This window comes from Vicia villosa, linkage group LG3 (genome assembly GCF_029867415.1).
Source record: "Vicia villosa cultivar HV-30 ecotype Madison, WI linkage group LG3, Vvil1.0, whole genome shotgun sequence".
NCBI classification, from domain to species: Eukaryota; Viridiplantae; Streptophyta; class Magnoliopsida; order Fabales; family Fabaceae; genus Vicia; species Vicia villosa.
Window position 1 is genome coordinate 30,058,316 of NC_081182.1, and position 24,626 is coordinate 30,082,941.

The 24,626-nt window shown below is 31.1% G+C and overlaps 1 protein-coding gene and 2 long non-coding RNA genes across 9 annotated transcripts; 2 read left to right on the top strand and 1 right to left on the bottom strand.

Annotated features, from left to right (window-relative positions):
- Positions 1-5,739: 5,739 nt before the first annotated feature.
- On the top strand, positions 5,740-6,900 carry LOC131657801 (uncharacterized). Its single transcript, XM_058927160.1, has one exon. The coding sequence runs from the start codon at positions 5,740-5,742 to the stop codon at positions 6,898-6,900; it is 1,161 nt and encodes a 386-aa protein (XP_058783143.1).
- Positions 6,901-11,232: 4,332 nt separating this feature from the next.
- Positions 11,233-14,284, top strand: LOC131655299 (uncharacterized). 7 transcript variants are annotated; one of them, XR_009299707.1, is made up of 9 exons: positions 11,233-11,644; positions 11,746-12,153; positions 12,288-12,391; positions 12,491-12,684; positions 12,858-12,990; positions 13,081-13,126; positions 13,304-13,453; positions 13,608-13,810; positions 13,927-14,284. It is a non-coding gene; the product is annotated as an uncharacterized LOC131655299 (long non-coding RNA). The 7 variants fall into 7 exon arrangements; XR_009299709.1 differs by having other exon boundaries at positions 11,757-12,153; XR_009299705.1 differs by having other exon boundaries at positions 11,233-11,587; positions 13,081-13,130.
- Positions 14,285-17,998: 3,714 nt separating this feature from the next.
- Positions 17,999-19,484, bottom strand: LOC131655300 (uncharacterized). Its single transcript, XR_009299710.1, has 4 exons — positions 19,284-19,484; positions 19,087-19,161; positions 18,639-18,732; positions 17,999-18,203 (listed from the first exon to the last, which is right to left on the bottom strand). It is a non-coding gene; the product is annotated as an uncharacterized LOC131655300 (long non-coding RNA).
- Between the last annotated feature and the right edge of the window lie 5,142 nt (positions 19,485-24,626).

Here is a 24,626-nt window from a genome sequence, read left to right on the forward strand (position 1 = left end):
TTAGGAATCAGCCACTTGCAAATGCAAGGTAGCTCTATCTTCAATAGATTTGCGATACCTCTGATTCTTTTCTGCACTCTGTTACAGCAAGAACCTTATAGCACCAGGGTTCCTTGGTCATATTAATTGATTTCTTATTAGAAATTGCATTATGAGCCTATTTTTTTTTTTTGGTAAAAGTACAAATTTAACTGTAATAATGGGAATCTTGAAATGGTAGAATGTTTATCAGCACTTAGACATGTGGGGCAACACAGTTAGTTGTCTGTGGGCAAGTAATACCAGGCACACATCCTTGTTCTATTTGATATCTATTTAGCTTGATTTTGTATATGATTTTTATGAACCAAAAGGGAAAAAGTTCCAGCAATTTTGGTTCATTTCTACTGTTAAATCATATGATCTGTATCTTTTACCTACATTTGCAGCTTCTGGAAAGTGTTGGATACTTGGATTGCTGGCTTTATCCCCTCTCTTATTGTGTTCTTGTTGTCTCTCCATAACTCTTAGTAGAGTTACTCCCATATCCCTGTCTTCAAAGCTGAGAAATATACTTTAGGCTGTTTAATACTTCTGTGAAGATTTTTACATTATCCTACATGTTTTAAGTTTGAACTGACTCCATGGTTCGATCCTGGCAACATCACCGCTTAATTTGACTTTGGGTAAAATTCCTGTATCAGTAGAGGCAAGAGAAGACACAGCCCAGATTCTTTCCTTTTTCTTTTCTCTGATCAATAACAAGGACTAGCTTCTCTGTTTGTCTCACAGTTTATGATAAGCTGCTGTTGAATACCTTTCCATGACAGCAGTATGCTGGGCAATATGTTCTTAATCTGCATCACCAATCTTGTCAGTTGTGCTGGCTCTTAATCTCTTCTATTCATTGAGTAAAGTTACACCAATGATTTCACATAGGCGCGGGTCTTTGTTGGGATTTGAGATGGTCATGGCCACCTGGAAAATTTCTTCTTATTAGATAGATATATACACATTATACTAGTTATGTATGTGTATAGCTTATCTGTTTCATTTTCTTATTAGATAGACATACACACACTATACTAGTTATGTATGTGTATAACTTATCTGTTTCGTATCATAGAGCAATGTAGCCAGCGATGAGTTGTAAAAAGTGTATGTTTTTGGTATTTCAATATTTTTTCTTTAACAAAATCGATCAAGCTTCGCCTGGCACATTATTTATAGTGATTAAGTTAGTTACTCATCAAATATGGTATTCAAGTCAGTGATGACTATCAATAGAAGTTAGTGGTATAGGCGCTGTTTATAATTCAAAACCTGCACCTAATATTTTGAGCTGGTTATAATTCAAAACCTGCACCTAATATTTTGAACACCGGAGTTAATAGATTCTTGGGTATAGCTGAGAAATAGGTGGAAGTAGTTGGGTTTGGGTGAGTTGTTTTTCTCTTCCTTTTTTGAGGATCAACTATTATAGTTCTTCCCTTTCATTCCAATTTATCATTGGACCCATCTCTCTGTATGTGAACGAATCCTCTGAATGATTTGGACTTACCTGTGAAGTTTAAAGCCGTTCTTGACCTTCATAACATCATTCTCACTCGCCGTGCTTACTTGATTACCTGTCTTCATTGATTTCCCGATTTAATTTTGATATAGATTTTACAGTTATTAATGTAAAAGTTGGTTTATTTTTTTACCAATAATTTATTACCACGTAATTAAAATAAATAAATTTCATTCTTACTAATACCATATATTTTATGTTTGGATCGTAACCGTGAACATCCCTGTAGCAATGCCTTGTATAAGGTGTAATTATATGCTTTGTATGAAATGAGTCTTTAAATCAAAAGTTGCATCATTGGCAACTAAAAAAGTCATCCACGGAGTCCGACTTTTTTTCTTTCTTTCGGTCGATAGCGCAACAATCGGGGAAAGTCAAACGAGGAAAATTCTTATTTTTGTAGGACTTTTCTTTGAGAAACACTTTTGTGGGAGATGCATCACTTGTTCACTTAAAACTTTAAGGTGATAGGTGGGTGAATTTTCTCACTTATAAATGTCCAAAGTCATCGTATTCCTGTAACTTCGTTTAATTTATATAAGCCATAATTATTATAACAATAAAATATAAAAAATTTAGGATGAAGTAATTATTAATTTTAGTTAATTAGTTCAGTTGGTAGTTATGCGGGGACATATCAAAGCAAACTCAAAACTCCATTGAAGAAAGGAAAATCGATAGAGAATGAATGAAAGAGATGAAGTTTTCTCATTGATTATTTACTTAACTAAAAACAGTTACAACTTAGCTTATATATGAAGCTAGCTAAGAACAAATTAATTATATCCACTGTCTAACTCTATAACAAAACTGTAATACAGGAAAGCTACATAGCATGCATACGAGTATAAGAGAAAACAAAACTGTAATACAGGAAAGCTACAAAACTGTAATACAGGAAAGCTACATAGCATGCATACGAGTATAAGAGAAAACAAAACTGTAATACAGGAAAGCTACATAGCATGCATACGAGTATAAGAGAAAGCTAAGCATTAGTAACATAGATCATATAAAGTGAGAGGTCGAATCTGCGACATTCTACATATTCAGTTGCGGGGGATCGAACCGTGGTTCTCCCTACCAAGTCCAGCGCTAATCACCATTGAACCAACTAACGATTGGTTAAAATATGAAATTCTAACCACTAGAATACTTGACAAAACAAAAAACTAGAATTATTTCTCTCATAAACAAGTTGCTAATGACAAGTGACAACCTTAATTTTACATTCTTTAATAATAGCAAAAAAATTTGCTAAAAAACAGTAGCTAAAAAATGAAAACCGAAGAAAACCATTATATTTCTCCTCTTACAATTTGGTTCAGTTCCTTGTTTGAATCTTACTTTGATCTTAAGAATTTTGTGTAAAACCAAATAGTGTTCCATGTGAGTGCGATACTAGATAGACTCAAATTAAGCTACTAGGTCAACGTTTTTAGGCAGTGATTCTCATCCAATATCCATAGAGGATCTAAATTTTGACCTGAATTGTATGTTGTCTGTAACTTAGGGACACATAATTCTTTCACATTGCTCACTGAAAAACGTATAATTCACAAATTGATTTTTTTTATTGTAAAGGTTATGTTTGGTTTGGTTTAATAATAGTTCAAACTAGACTTTTATGTCCACTGTTGTCTTGTGTTTAAGGGAACTATTTCCCTATTTGTAATTGCTGCTAACAGATACCAAACTCAACGTGCACGACTTTGTGCACAATACTTTGAAGATTGAGAGACCATGCGTTTGAATATTAATATAATAAATACAATCAAATCATTTTTTTTTGCATATGTTTGATACTGAGCAATGAACCACATGACACGAACACTCTAGGACGCTAAAAAAAAAGAGTTCGAAACAAATTCAAACACATGTTTGTCATAAATTATTGAATCATGTCCTTTCATTCAAGCAACTGCTAAATCAAATCAGAACTATCCTAAATTTTTTCAGGTTTCTTATTTAACTGCGATTTAATAGTGATCTTGTACAATAGTCTAACTTACACGCCCTTAAAGATCATCCTAGATTAAAATGTTTAGTTATTTGGATTCTCTATAAGATATAATGCTATGATTTCCTATCATATCCATGTTTATAAGTAAACTTCATGAATTTGAATGATCCAGTCTAATTACTCATATGAATTCACATAAGCATGGTCATGATAAAGAAGAAGACAATAAACATAATTGTATCCATAAATGTATATATGTATTTACATGATAAAGAAGCAATCTAATCTACAAATTACAAATTCCACCGAAGAAAAATAGCCATGGAAGAATTCAATATCTATAACAAAAAATAATCAAATGAATTAATGGAAGAAAAAGAAAAAAGAATTTAAATAAGCTAATGTCCTTTGCCTTTTTTGCTTGGTCCAGAAGCAAGTATGTAACCAACATTGCGTTCCGAAGCACCATAGTTGGACTTGTTAGAAGTAACAAAAGAAGTCGCCTCATCTTTTCTAAACTCCTTGGCTCGAAGATCCCTGCCATGAACAGAACATAGCTGTGATGACATCACAAGCATCACCATAAAAAACACAATCAATATGCTTTTCTTCATAATCATAATCACCAACTTATTTTTTTCTCCAAAATGACTTCAGTTCCTTTTCACAATATTCCTTAGGTTGTTTGAGATATATTTTAATTTCGAAAAGCTATATTTATGTTGAGCTAAATGAAGAGGCACTATAGTTTGGTTTATATAGACTGTGAAGCGTTTTCAATGTGGGACCTTAAAAAGTTGCATTTTGATTTGGTTTTAACTGCTTGTTTTGAATAAATATGATTTGAAGAATTTGTGTTGTTTTGTGGTAACACTCGTGTGGGGTTATAACCGGCTTTTTGATGGTTTCTCACATTGCTTTGAATGTGTTGTGTTTGACTTTATGATAGCAGAATTCAAAAGCGAGTAAAACACATACACACACTGCTAGTTTTTGTTGTGTATTCGGATAACAAAGTTTAATCAAAAGACACTGATAACAGATACAATTGATAGAATAGGTATCAGTATATAAACTATAATAATATAATATATAATAATTTGTAAATTTTGTAAATATAATTTTTTTTAATGTTATTCTCACACACAGACGGTTCATCTCAATATCTCTAAATATTTTAGATTACGATAAAGAAAAAATGTAAATGGGAGTTGGTGAATTAGTCTCAAATTAAGTCAGTGTAGGAGGTTGATTATATATGAATGTAATTTTTGCATGTCCACGTGGTTTAACATATGATTAAGATGTTTTTTCACACGGTTTGTGATTGCAACTAGTAACAAACCCGTGCGTTCGCACGGGTTCTGATACAGGATGCACATTTGTTTCAGATTATTTTTTAATAGAAAAAATGTCTAAAAAAATAATAATTAAATATATAAAAAAATGTGTGAAAAATAATAATTGAATGTATAGAAAAATTGTCCGGTACCCCTGAAAAAATAATAATTAAATGTATAGAAAAATGTCTGGTACCCGTGAAAAAATAGTAATTGAATGTATAGAAAAATGTCCGGTATCCGTGAAAAATAATAATTGAATGTATAGAAAAATATCTAATACCCGTAAAAAAATAATAATTGAATATATAGAAAAATGTCCGGTACTCGTGAAAAAATAATAATTGAATGTATAGAAAAAATGTCTGGTACCCGTAAAAACATTTAGATCAATAAGAATTTTTAATACAAAATACAATTTTATTATAAAATATATCAATAATAGAATGTAAAAAAATTTAATAAAAAATAGAAGCTAAAAAAATTATGAATGAAAAGAGTATGAGAAAAATTAAAGAGAAACCTTATGAATATAAAAAAAGAAAATAATATTTGAAAATAAAAATAAAAGGTAGAAAGATATATTAATAAATCTGTTATATTAAAAAAATTGTTAAAATATTTCATGTATTGTGTCATTGTTCTAATCCTGCATACAGCGATACATCCACATTTATTTCCAACTTCATTACCACCACCATTCTTACGTCATTAAACTATATTTTAAATTGAAAATAATTTTTAAAAAAATTCTTCCATAAAAAAACTCAACCACTACAACTACATTGATGGTAGTTTTAAAAAATTAAAAACTATCTTAAATGTAAATTATAGTGATAATAATATAATTTTATTTAGAATTTTGCTCTGCTAGGGTTTCGCTCATGAGTGGAAAGGGGAGGGGACGGCCGAAGAAGGCCTCAATTCCTCCAGTTCACCATGGTACGACAGCATCTTCGGCAGAACCAGAGAAAGGAAGCAACAAATCAGGAACTATGGAGCAGAGCATCAGTGTGAAGAAGATTACGCAAGTGAATTCGAATCAGGGAGAAATGTCAAGAGATGAAGGAAGCAAGAGTGTGAATGAACAACCAACGAGTCCAAAGAAGCTCTGGGTGGATGTGATTAGTGGCAATCGGAATCCAACAAATGGATTGCAGATGGAATTTGTAGCGCCCAAGGTCGTCAATGGTGAACTGGAAGTGGAGATCGAGGAGGAGGATATTGCGTTTGAACTTAGACACTGGGACTCCGCTCTCATCATGTATGTGCTAGGAGGAGATTTGAGCATGAACAATGTGAAACAATTTATGATAAGGAACTGGAATTTTGTGAAGTTGCCGGAAATGTATTTCAACGACGAGGGTTATTTCATTCTGAGATTTCACACTATGGATGATAAAGATCTAGTGCTAACGAAGGGCCCCTACACCATTCACAACATGCCTATGCTTCTGACGGATTGGAAACCAAACTTTGACCTTAAGAAGGACATGCTTCGTACGATACCAATTTGGGTCACTCTTCCTCATCTACCGCTTCATCTATGGGGTCAGAAGAGTCTGAGTAAGATTGGTAGTGCTTTAGGCACCCCAATTGTAACAGATGAGTGCACAGCGAATAAACTACGAGTCTCATACGCGCGTATACTTGTTGAGATGGATATCACAAAGGCACCGGTAACAGAGATTAACATTAGGGATGCTGAGGGGAACAAGAGGAAGCAGGTGGTTGAGTATGACTGGAGACCGAAATTTTGTGAAAGATGCCAGCGGGTTGGCCATAACTGCCTTGACAACAATCAGAAAAAGCCTGCTAAGCATTGGAAGCAAAAGACCATACCAAATGATCCTGAAATGGAGAAGGTAACATCCTCAGTGCAAATTCCTCAACAGACCACAACTGAAGCAGAGGTTTGGACTACCATAGAAAGGCACAGAAAAGGAAAGACAATAGTGAATGAAGGAATACCTCAGATTAGACAAGATAATTCGTTTGATCCACTAACTCGGGAGAATGAGGGGTTAGGGAGCAATGGAGGTTGATGATAGTCTCTTGGAACATCCGGGGGCTGAATAAATCAGGTAAGATTTCTGAGATTAGCTCCCGTCTCAACAATCTTAGGCCTGACATCTTAGTTCTTATAGAAACTAGAGTTAAAAGGAATAATGCTATTTGTGTTAGAAATAAACTGCGAGTTCATGAGGCATATCTGGATAATTACGACAACCATTACAACGGACGTATTTGGCTCAGCTGGAATGAAAGCAAGTATGTCATTAAGAGGGTGTGCTCTACTGACCAGTTACTCCACTGTGGCGTGTATGATTGTAGGGGGAAGTTCTTGTTTTGGATCACTGCAATATACGCATTGAACCAAAATGATAAGAGGAAACTCCTTTGGAAAGACATCGAGAGAATCAGCCATAATCTGCAGGGTCCTTGGTGCTTATTAGGTGATTTTAATAATGTTATCAAGGCTCAGGATAGAGTTGGTGGAAGACTGGTGTTGGAATATGAATTTAGGGATTTGAGAGAGATGATGGATAGAAGTGGTCTGGCAGAGATGGATAGCATGGGTGAATATTACACATGGTCCAATAAGCACATTGATGGAGTGATTTACTCTAGGATTGATCATGTTCTGGGGAATGTAGATTGGTTTTCTAATTTTCAGGACTGGAATTTATCAATCAAGGAACCTCATGTCTCTGACCATGCTTTATTATGTTTGAACAGTCTGGTTTATGATAGAAGAAGGAACATGGACTTCAAATTCCGGAATAATGTGACTCACTTAGAAGGCTACCTCCATATTGTCTCCCAAAGTTGGGCCCAAAGGGTGTCAGGTAGCCCTATGCATATAGTCTGGCATAAGTTAAAGAGATTAATCCCAGTCATAAGGAAGTTTAGCAAACCTTTGAATGGGCTGAAAAGACAACTTAGTGAAGCTAGAGACAACCTCCTGGTGGCACAACAGAGACTAGCAGCTGATATGCATAATCCTGCTATCATTCTTAATGTGAGGGAGTGCACAGAGAGAGTTCTTCACCTTGCAGAGTTAGAACAGGTGGACATTGCTCAGAGGGCTAAAATTGAAGGTATTCGTGCTGGTGATGGGAATAATAAATATTTCTATGCCTCTATCAAGCAAAGGACTAAGCAAAACACTATTAGTAGCTTAGAAAGAGAAGATGGTACCACTGTGGCTGAACAGCATGCTATTGAAGAAGAGATCCTGAGATTTTACACTACTCTCATGGGCACAGCTGCAGAGAATTTAGAAGAGATTAATTGTGCAGTCTTGAGGCAAGGGGCCCAGGTTTCTTATGACCAAAGGCAGTTCCTTACCAAACCTATTTCCCAAGATGAGATCTATATAGCTCTTAAGGGCATCAATGACAACAAGTCACCTGGAATTGATGGATTTGGAGCTGGATTCTTTAAGAGTGCCTGGAATATTGTTGGAGGAGATGTGGTGAAGGCTGTGAATTCTTTTTTCACTCAAGGAAGACTGCATAAGGGAATGAACACATCTGTGATCTCTCTCATTCCTAAATCTAATACTGCTAAAGCTCCTAAGGACTATAGACCTATTTCCTGCTGTACTACCTTGTATAAGGTTATCTCAAAGGTTTTAACTAGTAGACTTGGAGCTGTGCTGCCCTCTCTTATAACTAAGAATCAAGCAGCGTTTGTCAAGGGGCAGAATTTGAAAGATCATATTCTATTGGCTTATGAGCTAATAAGAGGGTATGAGAGGAAACAATCTACCCCGAAGTGTATGATGCAGATTGATCTGCAGAAAGCGTACGACATGGTAGATTGGAGGGCATTAGAGAGAGTCCTTGAGGAGTTTGGCTTTCCTGCAATGTTCACTAAGTGGATCATGCTAACAGTTACTACTGTTACGTATAAATTCCGGATAAATGGTAGGCTTACTAGAAGTATGAAAGCAAGAAGAGGGATTCGACAAGGAGATCCAATCTCCCCCCTTCTTTTTGTTCTAATGATGGAATACCTCACTCGTACTCTCATGCAGCTGGATATTGATCCCAAGTTCAGGTACCACGCTAAATGTCAAAAGCTGAAGCTCATCAGTCTTACTTTTGCGGACGATTTGTTGTTGTTTTCTAGAGGTGATAAAGATTCAATTACTCTGATTCTGAATCAGATGGGCAAATTTTCCAGATCCACAGGTTTAATTATGAATCCTAGCAAATGCTTCCTTTATTGTGGTGGTTTGAGAGATGAAGATAAAGTAGTTCTTCGGGGCCTCACAGGATTTAGAGAAGGTAATCTACCTTTTAAATATCTTGGTTTACCCCTAACTAGTAAGAAGCTAGCTGTGAAATACTACTTGGTTCTGATTGATAATATAGTTCAGAGAATTACTCATTGGAGTTCTAAGCTGTTGACATATGCTAGCCGTGTTCAGCTTATAAAAAGTGTGCTCTTTTCTGTCGTTAATTTCTGGATGCAAGTCTTGCCTTTGCCTAAAGCTGTGCTGAGTCAAATCAATGGTGTCTGCCGTAGCTTTTTGTGGACAGGTGGTGGAGATATTTCAAGAAAATCTCCTATTTCGTGGAAGAATGTTTGCAGGCCAAAGGCTCAAGGGGGTATGAGTATCATTGACCTTGAGAGTTGGAATAAAGTTTGTATGCTGAAGCTCATGTGGAATGTTCACAGGAAAGCGGACTCGTTGTGGATAAAGTGGATTCATGAATATTATCTAAAGAACTCTGATTTCTTGCAGGTCCAGATTAAAGAAAGTCAGTCTTGGGTGATGAAGCATTTGCTCCAGTCCAGGCAGCTTTATCAGGATCTGAACGTTTACAGGGGTGGAGCTTTTCAGACAAAACGAGTTTATTATGCTGTATTAGGTGCTGAATCCAGACCTGCCTGGCGTCATTTGATGTTTGGGAACTATGCTAGGCCTCGTGCTGTGTTCATCTTTTGGCTTATGTGCAATGGGAGATTGGCTACGAAGGATAGACTGAAGAAATTTGGCATGATTAGTGAGGATAAATGTTGCTTCTGTCAGGATAAAGAAACCTTGAATCATTTGTTTTTCTGCTGTCCAGGTTTGAAGATGATTTGGAGTAAGGTGCTTAGGTGGATCCAAATGAATCACTCCCCGTTGCCTTGGGATGGTGAATTAGAGTGGCTCATTAGAAACTGTAAAAGGAAGAGTTGGCGTGCTAGTATTATTAAATGTGCCATCACTGAAGCAATTTATGCGATATGGAACTTACGAAATGATAGAGTGTTTGGGCATACTACAATTAGAGATGATATAGATAAGAAAATCATAGATAGAATTGTGTATAGAATTTGGAATGTCAGGAAATATAGAAGTCATATTGCAGGCCTTATGATATAGGGTGGTGCAGGTTTATAGTTTTCTGTTTGTTTATGGGTTTTGGGCTTGGCTGGATCGTTAGCGATCGCCGTGTACATAATGTTTTTTGAATTAATCAAAATTTATTGATTCAAAAAAATATATAATTTTATTTATCATTAAAAATAAATGGTTATAATGATTATAAGCGACTTAATTAATTAATTTAATATCTATTTTAATTTAATATTTTAAAAATGATAAGTTATTATTTCTATAGTTGACCATTTCCATCTCTTATATTCATCTTTCCTTTTATTTGATTGTGTAAATTATTGTCTTTAATTAAGAGAGAAACGTCTTTGTATGCAAATATAATTTAGTCTTAATAATTTTAATTAATAATAAAAGTTGTTATATTTAAAAAAATTAATATATAATTTATCTTAAAAATAATTTTAATAATTTTAATTTCAATTTAAAGAAATTTGTACAAACACATGGGTTCTATTTTAGTACACGCATTTGTTAACAAATATTAAAAATTATTGTTTTATTGAAGTTATACTAAAAAATATAGACGATCATAATCAACCTTTGACCCCTAATATTTTAGTTTATGTGAAAATTTATGATTTTTTAAACTAATATATCATTATTATTTTTAGAAAAAATTTGGATCTTAATTTAAAAACATCTTCAATAAATTTAGAAAATTATTTTAAATGCTAATTAAAAATCATTTATAATTAGAAATCATTAATGTTGATCATACAAATGCTGATGTGAATGATGAAAAAAATTGCTATTTATAAAAATGCTGATCATTTATAAATTTGGAAAACTATTTTAAATGTTGATCTTAAAAACTTATCATTTCAAAATCCAAAAATGCTTTGAATATGATTCATTTATAAATATGCATTTAAAATGATTAATTTTTTTTTAACATAAATGATTAATTTCTTTATCTATCATATAAGAAAAGTCTACCATTTGGGACTTTCTTAGGCTATCCACATCAGCATCTGTTCCATGGTTAATCCACATCAGCTTTGGCGGTTACACTTCTCAAAATTCTCACGCTCTCCTCTTTCTCTTCCAAAACGGTTTCTCCTCTTCTTTCAAAACCGACACATTCTCTTCACTCACCATTCTCTTCAATGCACGGTTACATTACATTGACTGTTTGTCTTCCCATTTTCAAAACGATTCAATCTATCTTCAATTACCATTCTCTTCATCTCCATTCAACTTTCACAACCGCCCACATCCACCTCTGCCTACTCCGCTCTGGATCGAAACCAGCGTCGCCTGCAACTGCTTATTTTGCCGTCGTATCCCCAACACCGACGACTACACCACCGCCGCGCATCTACGATTGAAACATGGTATGTCGATATTGGCTTTTGGTTCCTGATGGAAATAGATAGAAAGATGTGATAAAGGTTTGAAATTTAAACATTATAAGGTCTTGATATTTCGTCTTGATGGATGAATCTAAATCAAGGTATGGAAATCATAAATTTTAATCCCTAAATTTTTTCAGGGCTTTTTCAGGGCTTAATTAGAGGCTAAAATCAGAAACAAATGGAGGATAGCAACAAACCGAATTCCCATCACAAGGGTCTCCGACCAAAATCACCTAAGGGTCTTCGAACCGGTTAAATCGGCACCGCTGATAAAAAGATAAGTGTATTTACTTACAACTGGTACCATTACATCAATTCTATTATGTAATTGTTAAAACTGTTCTTTCATAAACTTAATGAATCTCTGTCTTGATGTAAATTCAGTGGTAAATCAAAGAATGTTAATCTGATTGCCCCACTCTGAAGCCAACGTTCAATTCATCCAATAGAAGAATCAACATAATTCAGCAGTGAAGTCACAATTGATGTTGCAATTGAATACAAATTTTGATTTGGCAATGTTTAATGGAGAAATCCTATGTCAGGTATATCGAATTCCTTTTCAACCGGTGTTCAGATTGATTTCAAATTTTAATACTTGATTTCTATGGATTTGTTGGTTGGTTATCATTTGTGTGGTTAACATCAAATTCAATCTTCCTTCTTCTGTAACAAAAAGAACATGTATTGCTCAATCAGCGGGAACTGACGCTAGTGTTTCAGAGGATGATTCTTCTTTTGATGACTTTTTTTAATGTTGGCAAATAGTTTATGTTACTTCAGGTGATGACATTGCTTCCGCAAGGAAATCATATTAGAACTACGAAACCAATTCTCTCTTCAAATTCAGTTTTATACTTGACATGATTTGATTTGTTGTAGGCTCACAGTCTCCAACTTGAGGCCTTTTCAGTTTCCAATAAGAGATTACATCCCGGCTTGCCGAAACCTAAGCTCCAATTTGTCAGCAGCTGTAGAAATAAATCAGATGAAGATAGACTACAAATCTTAAAAGAGAAATCAATTGAGCTGAATGTGAATGAACAAGTGGAATTCCACAAGAATGTAACATACAGGTTAGTCCAATTGGCTTTTTTTCTTCCATATTTTAATCACTTCCAAATGGTAAATGATTCCAAATATACAGAGGATTGTTGGAAATTGGATTGTAATATAAGAAGAAAATATTTAATCATCAAATCTGAATTATGTTTTCATGTAAACATATATTGTTGTCATCATGTGGCAGGAATGAGGAGTTCTTTTATTCCTGACTGTCGTGTTAATCTATTTCTGAATGTGAAAGCAGTTTATTTTATGATCCCTTTGCCAATAAAATTTATGATTATGCCAATGGAATTGCTGCTTTGAGGTCCTTAAAGGTAATTCTTTTTGGATTTGTCAAAGTATTTTTGGCCTTCATGATTGAAAGTATGCTGATATATGTGTTCTGCTTGGTCATATGTATTCAGCTAGAAACCATGATCCCAGCTCAGCTGTCATTTAAAGATTATCCTGGTAGGTAGGATCATACTTTAATCAGAAGTTTGAATGTTTAATCTCTTTTTAGGTGGTTTAAGACAAACTAAGGTTACATTTCTATATATCTCTTTTGATATCTTTAAATTTAAAGAATTTTGTTTAACCATGTGTGATAATGATGAAAATATTAAACCATGTGTGATAATGATGCAGGGCGGAACTGAGTCATACAACTGTTGTACCGAATGATCTCGGGGCTGAACATAGTCATACAAATGTTGTACCGAATGATGCAGGGGCAAAACTGAATCCTACAGCTGATATACCGAATATTGTAGGTGCTGGCTGAAAGCATATTAAGGGGTGAGAACTCTAATGTCGATAATTTCTTATGATTTTCAAGAAATTCTAAGTTGAATGAAATTTGTTTATGGATATTGTTTTATGATTTCACAGTTTTTGTTGATTTGATTTTTTGAAAATATTGATGTTGGTTTTGAATGGTTTACCATTGCAGCGTGTGTGGATCAACCGTAAGATCGTAAACACCATCGTGGATTGATGAAATGATGCAAGCTTGGCTTAGACTGCATCTTGCTGTTTTGATGCTGCATGTTTTGATGCAAGCTTGGAAAAGGTTGTTGATTTCGATCTTTCGAGGTCAGGTCCATGTTTCATGGAAATCAAACAACAATGCCCACACAAATCAGTACCTCTAAGGTAGCGAATTTACGTTAACGTTACAAATTATAATTAGCTTTACTATTTGAGTTAGGATTCTCTATCGTCGCAGTTTTGCATTTACAAATTACAATTAACCTACTCTGACATTGTAGCAAGTGCTAACATGTTCTGGTGGCCAGTTTCGGTTATAACGGTTCGAACTTTCTTGTGCGTGCAAATCCGAGGAAGGTTCCATGCAGTCGTCGCGAAATATAGCCCGGGAGGTAAAATTCTACAGATATTAGAGGATAACGAGGGAAAGGTTGTTAAAGAAGTGAGTTAAGTGGAGGAGAAGGATGGTAAACTCTGGATGGGAAGTGTTTTGATGCCTGTCATTGCAGTTTACCATTTGACACGAAGCATGTTGAAGAAATTACAAGTTGGTTTTCCTCTATTTGATTACGATGTCATGAAAAACAGACTACAAAAGTAGCACTATCATGAAAAATAACAGCAAAAAAAGATTGTAAACTTCGGTCTATCATTACTTGAAAACTCTTTTTAGAATAGATTAATGAAAGATAGATATATAGACTCTCCTTAAAAATATAAGCTGGTGCGATTTGTTGTTGTTGCTCTCTGCGAGATTTGCCCTTTGTGGGTTTGGGGGTTATTTGGTTTGAACGTGCTATCTATATTAGAGGATTTTTCAGTACTATTATTGAATTGGGTGTGAATGTGATTGGGCGATATTTATAGATGAAAATTATCCAATTGCCGTCAATAATGGCCTTTTGAGAAGAAGACGATTAGTGGGTTTCGACCTTATATACACATATCCATTATTATTATTATTATAAATTTTAGGATTCAAAATATTAACGGTCCCAAAATAATTCTATAGTATTTTTTTAGTTATTTCAATGCAAAAAAAAATCCAAAATTGATTTATTAGTTTTTTTATCTATAAAATCAACTGGAATTTATTCGTTATTATTAGCTATAAATGATGCAATAAATTTTAGGATTAGTCATGTTAAACAACATAAAAGAAATGATTTCCAAGCTAGAGATGTTGTATTACAACAAAGAATCGTTTCGCTATTGTATTTCCACTTCTTTGGGAAAATCACTTCTTACATGTGGACATTTATATACACCTCTTATTTTAATTAACCTCTTTCATAAAAAAGATGTAGGTTTTTTTAATTAACCTCTTTGAGATTTTTCTATTATTTGTTGGAGAACTGAATTCTTAAATTTTCAAATTATTATTAATTTTAAATTTTCCAAATTGCAAGAATTAAATTATTTTTAATTTTATTGAGGTTAATGTTGTTAGATAAATATATTTATAATTGATTATTAATTGACTAACTATATTTAGAAATAAGATAGTTTTTAATGTAGAGATATCCCAATTAATAATCAACATTAAAAAATCGCTCATTTATAAAAATAATCAATATTATTATTATTATTATCATAAAACTATTATTATTATTATTAGCTAGATATTATATTATTATTAATTATTAATAGTGATGGTTTAATAATAATAATATTATTATTATATTATTATTTATTTTAATATAGTGTTTATAATTAAAATTGTTAGAATTTTTGAACGTTAAAAAATGATTGGCCTATATTACATTAGAACGTTAAAACATAATTGACTTCAGAATGTTAAAACATTATTCCAAATTTTGGTTACAATTAGAACCTTAATTGGCATCAAAACATTCCAAATATATACATATATTATGTTTGATTTACTTTGAATGAAAGTAAATTAATATTAAAAGAAATTAAAATCATTTATTCCTTTGATTGTAAAGATTCCAAAATATTATAAATGATTGATCAAATCAAATATCCCACGTTAAATTTGAAAAGATTTATTATCTTCATTTATCATTAACATTAATATTATTCATCACAATTATCAGTGTACAATAATGTATCTATTCTCCCTTTATGTGATTACAAAAATTGCACTTTATTACAAAAATTGTACCTAATTTGCTCCACATGTCTAACCATATTTGACCATATTTGAGTATTTTGTAAAACACATATGAAGGATTAAATGGAGAAGGAATGTTTGGGGAACAAAGGAAAGAGGTGTTGTAAAACATTAATTAAGTAAATTATTTTTATTTTTATATTTTATAAAAATTGTAGTGCAATAGTTAAGTTATTTTTTTATAAATATAAGTCATTTTTTATTTTTTTTATTTTTATATATTATCAAAATTGTAGTGTATTAGTTACACTTTTAGTGACAATTAAATTAAAATTCTTTATTAATTTTTTAATAGGAATACATTTTTTGGATTTTAAAATAAATAGAATATAAAAATGTTATATATTAAATTTTCAAGAAGTCATGTATTTAATTATTGAGTTCTAATACTATAAAATCAAAAAATAATTTAACTATTTATTTCAAAATATCTAACATGTAAGAAAGGAAATGTTTTTTCCTAACCCACATGCTGCCACATCAGCAGGTCTCCCCACTATATTCCACATCAGCATCCGACAATTACAGTTTTTACTTCTTCCATCTTCCAATGAGAGTTACTTCTATTTTTTACTTTAGAAATTGTTGCAAACATTAAAAAGTAAAAAATTGTAGGAGTATATTTAGTTTAAGAAATCGAGTCTTTTCATAAATTTTAAAAATAATAAAATTGTTTGTTTTTTTAAAATGAATTCTAATTTTGTATCTATTTTTTTTCATATTTGTCATTGCATAAATATTGTATGAAATTTTTTTATTAATCATATAATTTGTTCTTATTTATAAAATTTAAACTTTTAATTGGACAAATTCATTAATGATCAATATATATATATATATATATATATATATATATATATATATATATATATAAAAGATAATTGAAATATTAAAATTAAATAGATAATTTTTATCCAATAAAATTTGAATATGAGACTTTGAGACGAGCACACTTTTAAGACTTAAATATTTCAATGTTAGATCAGACTATATAATATATTTTTAATTCTTTATATTTGGTAGGTGATGCATTACACTATATAATTTATATTTGGTAGGTGATGCATTAGACTATTTACTATATTTATTTAATAAATAATATAATATAATTTTGACTGGTATAAATATATATTAATGTTTCTGAATATATGTGGAGAGAGAGAAACAAATATATATATATATATATATATATATATATATATATATATATATATATATATATATTAGGAATGTCAATTTACATCTGTTAATAGAAATTCTTGTGGAAATTATCTATTTGGAGAATCGAAGTTGGAGATTTTTTTTCTTGCAGAAACGGACATGGAGAGAGAAGTTCTCCATATGACATTTTGTGGTGGGGACGGGAACATGGATTTATTAATTAAAATATTCAATATTAATGGGAAGCGATGTTAGTATGTTGAAAGTAAATGTGACTAAGTTTATTGCATTGGACAATAAACTTTGTGGACAATAGACAATATTGTCCAATGTCTATTGTCCAATATCCGTCGTTTTCTTAACTACTTTTTATTTTTAATATTCAATTTTTTAATATCAGTATTTTTATAACTTTTCCAATTTTAACCCAAATTTAATCTTTTACTAATACCTTTAATTTTCCTCAATCCAAATGCGCGAAAACGACGGGTATTATTTTAAAACTTTTTCTTCATTATAATTTGTCAAATAAAATATTACTATTTTTATAACTTTTTCAATTTTACCCAAAACTTAATCTTTTACTAATATCTTTTATTTTTCTCAATCACAATGCGCGAAAACGACGGGTACCCGTGCGAACGCACGGTAAGACACTAGTTCTTCTCAGAAATATAGCTAATTTCCATTTAAAATATGTTCATTTTTTTAATTAGAAATTATTTCATATTTAACATTTTTTATTGGTTGTGCAAATTTACCATTTTTATATCGTAAATGCTTTGAATATGATTCACTCATAAATATGCATTTAAAATGAATAATTTTCTTTATTTTTCTCATAACTATAGCTTAATTACCATTTAAACTATGTTTATGTTCTTAATTAAAAATTATTGCATATTTAACATATTTGTTTGTTTGGTATAATTAATATTTTTATGATAATTAAAAACAGATTTATTAATTACTAAATAATTTTCTTATTTGCTATATATAAATATTAATTATAATTATGTAATAAAAACTATAATTTTTTTATAATTTCCATATAATTCTTTGAATGTAATAAAAATAATATTTACAATTATTAGTTATACAAAATAATACATAATGCATATAAAATGAAATAAAAAATATTTAAGTACTAAAAGATAAAATATAATTAATAGTTAATCAACATTTCTCAAAATTATAAAATGATGGCACTACATTGTAGGAGTAATAATGTCCTTTGGTAGCTACAATGTTCATTGGTTACTGCAATGTATAAATGGATGTATTAGACCTTCACAGTTATAATTCAAACAGGGAAAGACATAGGAAACATAACCATGAATGAAAAATATAAAACATTTTTATCATTCTTGAGTTCAGATTTATGTAACACTCACCAAAAAAATAATAATAATACAAAAGTACATAATAATTCAGATATATATATATATATATATATATATATATATATATATATATATATATATATATATATATATATATATATATATATATATATATATATATATATATATATTTGCTTCTTCTATAAATACAACACATACAATTAAAATTGTTAAATCAAATACTTAACTTATGTTCTTGATATTGGGAGCTATATAAAATTTTAATGAAAAAAAAAGCCTTAATATTAAATGAAAAATAAAAATAGTAAATAGAGAGGTAGAAAAAACTTACGTTTGATTTGTTGAATCAATTCCATATGTTATAACTTCCATATACCAAATATATTGAGGAAATATCATATCAGTAACATGCTTCATTGGAAATTCTAAAACAAAGAGAAAAAAATTGTGTTAGAAATAAAAAATAGATCCAAAAAGGACTGAAAATAGGTCAAAAACCTAGTTGTAATATTAGGTAAAATTTGATTCTACATCCCTTTTATTTTACAGTAACACTGTATTGAAACATCATATTACATGATTTAATTTTCAAAAGTTTTGATTTTTATTGACTACTTGTAAAATGTGGAAAGGTTATGCAAAGAAAACGTTCAATTTGAATATACTATTTGTAAGGTTTGGAAGGATGAAGCAGAGAAATTTCTAGATCTAGAAAAAATAAATATACAAATCAGAGAGAGTTGAAGTAAAGAGAGTTGAAACATAGTGTATGACATTACCTATTATGCAGAAATGAACACATTGGAGAATCACAGATCTATGTTTTCAACCTTAGATCTGCAAGCTTGTCACAACTATATTTGTAGATATATTACAAAAATACAAAGTTAAAATCATTGAAAAATTGACAATGTTGTTTACCAGAAAAACAAAGTGATGTCGTTACAGATTATGATACAGGGGATTCTCGACATACCTTGGGCTTGATTTCGAATATGGTTTGTAGATCTTCTATTTTTAGATCTTTAAAGTCAACCTACATATAAGATGAAGAGAAAAGAAGTTTGATGATGAATAAACACATAAGTTGAGACAAAGATGAGTTTGAGTGGTAGAGAGAAAGAGAAAAGGGAAGGAGGGAGAAAGATGTAGAAGCTGTAACAAAGAAAGTTGTGATTTAAAAGGATGACTGTGAAGTTGGAAAAAGAAGTTGTTTCAGAGGTGAACAGTGAAAAAGAAGTGAATAAAATATTGTTTCAATAAGAAAACAAAGCAAGGCATTGAGAAAGGTGAAAGACAGAAGCAATTGAAATGGAGCTTTCTAAGGACATCCACGTGGCAAGCTGTGAGAACAGAAGGGCAAAATTGAGATTTCAAGAACATTTAATTTTCTTATATGATAGATATGTCATGCTTGTTTACTTAGTAGTATGCATTTAAATTTTCTACCTGTCTCCATGAATAGGGAATGGACAAATATTCTCTTTTTTTATTAGAGTCCAAGACGGTGCATTGATAGGACAGTGACACATTCCCATATATGAAAAATATTGGATGCACATACATTATACATATATGCGCTGTTGATCGTTTTTATTCTATTGACAAAATAATAAAATAAATGGAAAAAATCCATATAAAAAGTGTTCTTAATGATTGGAGATCATGAATTCACAGATTGTGGCAGTGATTCAAGATTTTTGACGCGGTGAAGAGATAGCTGATCTGCAGAATTAACATTACAACACTAAAGTTAGTAAGAGTATAAAAAAGTCGAGTATGAATAAGAATGCTTTGATATCTGAAAAGTGACATATTTTAATCTTTAAACATGATGATAGATATGGTTAACAATTGCATATATGTGGGATGCGGTTAACCTTTGAATGAATTATAGGAGATTGCATAGGTTCCTCGTGATGGACACTTCCATACTTCAGTAGAAATTTTATAAATTATCCTACTTGTTTAAGTTTGAACGGACTCCAGTGCTAGTTTCTGTGAACATCACCATTTGCGCTTATATTGGTTTTGGATAAAATTCACTGTATTAGTAGATGCACGTGAAAACACATCCCAAATTCTTTTCTCTGTTCAATAACCAACATAGGACTAGCTTCTCTGTTTGTCTTACTACTGCGAAAAGCACATACAACAACTGCCGCGAAAGACCTTTAATAACCGTTGAACAACTATTGTTAGGTAGGGTGTGATTGTAAGTGAGTTATTTACAATCATGGTCTATTGCGCGTGGTAGTAAACTGGTTAGCGCGTTACATACAACCACAATTATATTAAACAACTGTTGTTGTATGTCATTTAATAAATAAAAAACAGTAGTAGAACAACAACAATAGCAAGAACAATAAAAACAACAATAATAGCAAGAACAACAACAAGAACAACAACAAAAACGAGAAGAAGAAGAAGAAGAAGAAGAAGAAGAAGAAAAACAACAATAACATGAAGAAGAAGAAGAAGAACAACAACAACAACAACAACAAAATAACAACAAAACAACAATAATAACAACAATAACCTAAAAGTACAACAATAATAACAACAAATAACATTTCTAACTCAAATCCATACTTTCCTTGTCTCATTCAAGTTGGACAATCGATGATGGAGTTATGAAATTTTTTAATGAAATAAATAATGTTTTCGAGTTTTGTTTATGGAAGAAATGATATTTTTTGACCTTGGTTTAATGGAGAAATAGAGTGTCGTAAATGAAAGATGACGTTTGGAGGTAGAAGATGAAACTCGTATAAGTTGGAAGTTCATCTAAGTTTTAGGTTTCACGCGGATCACTAATACTAGTGTCTTGGGAGTTGAAAATCACTAAATGGACGATCAAGTTTTGTTTAAGGACAGTGAAGAAGCTCAATAAGCGATTTGCATACAACAACGATTATATTAAATAATCGTTGTTGTATGTCTTTTAAAAAAATATAAAAAATGTAGCAGTAGAACAACAACAACAACAACAACAACAATCGTATATTCGAACTCATGACAATGCGCTACATACAACAAAGATTGTATTAAACAACTGTTGTTGTATAACTTTTGATAACATATAAAAAAATGCAGGAGTAGAACAACAACAACAAGATTCGAACTCATGAACAAAAGCTACTTTTCACTAAGATTGGAAGTTCCAACCGTGATGAAAAGTGAACTTAAAAATGAAAATAAAAGAACGTTGATCCAACTCAATATAGAAGGTTGAATGGATTATACATAAAATGTAATTTGCTTGGTTTATCGATTCCAATTGGTGGAGAGATAAATATGACCAAAAGTCTACAGTTGGATATATCTTTATGTTCGGTGGAACACCAATCTCATGGTGTTTGAAGAAGAAACCGATAGTAGCACTATCGTCTTGTGAGGTCGAGTATATTATTGCATTGTTATGTGTGTGCCAAGCCATGTAACTAATGAATCTATTGATGGAGCCGAACAACAATGATGGTGAGACTGCTACATTCCTTGTTGACAATGTTTCTACGATTAATCTTGCTAAGAATCCAATTGCATATGGGAGGAACAAACACATTGAAATGAGATTTCACTACTTGAGGGAACTTGTTAGTGAATGAAAGTTAAGGTTGAGATATTGTAGAAGTAAAGACCAAGTGGCTGATTTGTTGACTAAGAGAGTCACAAAGGATGTGTTCGATGAAAGACTTGGAACACTGAAAATAAGGTGGACTGTTAAGATATTTTAAGTATTTCAAGTGCTGTAACTGTTGACTGGTAATTTCGATATGAGTTGGGGTCGAAGTGAGCAAAGTGTTTTTGTTATTTAGGCTTCAATTGAGTAAAGTTATAAATTGGCCAAACATTTTAACATCAGAAGATTCGAATAAAGCTATATTCATTAACAAATTTAAAAATTCAAAGTTGTTTGATTAAGATACATAGAAGACTTGGCGCTTGCGAATAAGTAAGGATTTGAATTCGAAATGGATAGTCTTATCCACAAAGACACGTGGAATTTTGATATTCGAATTAGTCATGCAAATGTCGAACGTGGCATGTTCCTGAAGAAAGACCGTTAGGGTCAAATTAGTATAAATTAGAGTCTTAGTGTTAGGATTTGAGGTGTTCATTTTGTACAAATTACTCAAAATACTCAAAGTACCAGTGTTAGAGAAAAGATTTGCAGAGAATGTACGTATAGAAAGACCAATTTCAAAGTCATTAATTTTAGTAATACAAAGTCCTTTACATATCCCTCATGTTTCTTGTACTTTCTAGTCGAAGTCTTTGATATTTCAGTCATTTACTTTCTTTAGTCTAATTACTTTACTTTGCATTTCTGTTATTTATCATCTTCAAGAAAAGCTTTAATATCTTCGTTAAAGAAGTATTTTGTCGAAACCTGAGTTTTATTGTAAGTATAATCGTAAAATCTTAGACACGTGTCCTAGGATCAATCTAGTCGATCCTGTAAGTTACCAAACTATTTAATTTGAAAGACTAGCGGTTGTTTACCAGATTTTGGGGTAAATAGTAACCGGTTAACACATAGTGTAACCGGCTACAGACATCAAAATAAGCTGAAGAAAAATTACTTTTGGAGTTGGCGTAACCGGTTACACATTCATAGTAATCAATTACCATTGTTTGTTATTTTTGTTATTTAATCGCTATAATCGGTTACAAGTTTTGTGTATCCGGTTATTGATTCGACATTTTGCTTTTTCTAATTTTTGGCTTGATTCTTTTTTATCCCAATTAATGTATATAAACCATAGTGGTATTCTTGTAATGAACATTGAATGAAAGTAGAAAGTTCTCACCCTCAGTAATCTATCTCTAACTCTCCACTTTCACTCTCTGTTTCCACACATTCAATTTTTCTTCATTATTTACCAATCTTGTAATTGCATATTCTAACAAAATGTTGCATCAGTGACAACTAAAAAAAGTCCACCGAGGCAAGCCTTCATTAATTCCTTATTCATATTTGAATGTGTTTGTTTGGTTTTTTTTACCCCACTTCTTTTGGTGGTTTGGTTAGCAACTTGTTAGGTAATGTGAATATCAAGAAATTCAGTCATTTTCAAGAATGAGGTGTCCAATGTGAATGATATTGTGGAGAGTGTCAAACTGCTATAGACATTAATTCTAGAGATTGTAGAGATTTCTATCTTTGATGTAAATGCCCTTGAAACTTTATGTAAGTTTTTTTCTCATGTAATTGGGTGGGTACCCCTTTTATAAGATTGCTCAATTACCTATAATTTTTTTTTGTATATGTCATAAATATAATTATATCAATAAAATGTTGAAAATTTGGAATGGAGTAATTACTAATTTTGCTTAAATAGAATTGTTTTTCTTGTAAACAAGTTTATAATGAGTAACTTAATTTCACATTCTTTAATAATAGCAACAAAATAATAAATCAACAACTTTTAAAAAAAAGTTAAAAATAGGAACAAAATTTATTATAAAAACAGTAGTTAAAAAATGAAAAATGATGGAAATCATTATATACATATTTGTTTTAACTTAAAGAAATAGATTTTTTTTAATAATTTTAATATAGCAAATTTTTAAAGTATTAAAAGTTTTTTACTTTTCTTTTATAAAAATTAAAAGTTAATTATAATATTTTATAACATAAACATACATTATTAAAGAATGTAGTTAAAATTACAATTTTTTAAAAAAAAATAATAATTCAAAATTTATTTTTAATGAAAAATTATACATTCAAAACTAAGTAATTTTGTCCCGTTAAGAGAGTTCGGTTGGTAGCAGTATATGAACATTAGGCGCATAAGCGCGTGTTTGAACCCTCAACATCTCACTTGTCCATACTATCTTATTAGGTGAACTCCAACCACTAGACTACTATACCAAACCAAAAATTAAGTAATTTTTGTAAATTTTAATATTTTAAAAAGTTATAATAAAATAATAAAATATCTTATTTTAAGAATAATTATTCAAATTAACTTTTTATTTGAAGTTTTATTAATTTTTTTTTTTATAAATTTTCTTAAATAAAAATATGTAACACCATATAAATCATTGATAAAATACTCTTTTTGGTCCTTATGTTAACTTCGAGATTCATTTTGGTCTCTTAACTTCAAAAAGTGTTATATTGATCCCTTAACTCTTTAAAAGGTGTCAATCCTTTTTGTCATATTAGCGACTGATTTAGCGACCGATTTTTGAGTTTTCCCTTCGCCAATGTGACAAAAAGGACTAAAATGACACCTTTTGAAGAGTTAAAGGACCAATATGACACTTTTTGAAGTTAAGTGACCAAAATGAACCCCAAGGTTAACAT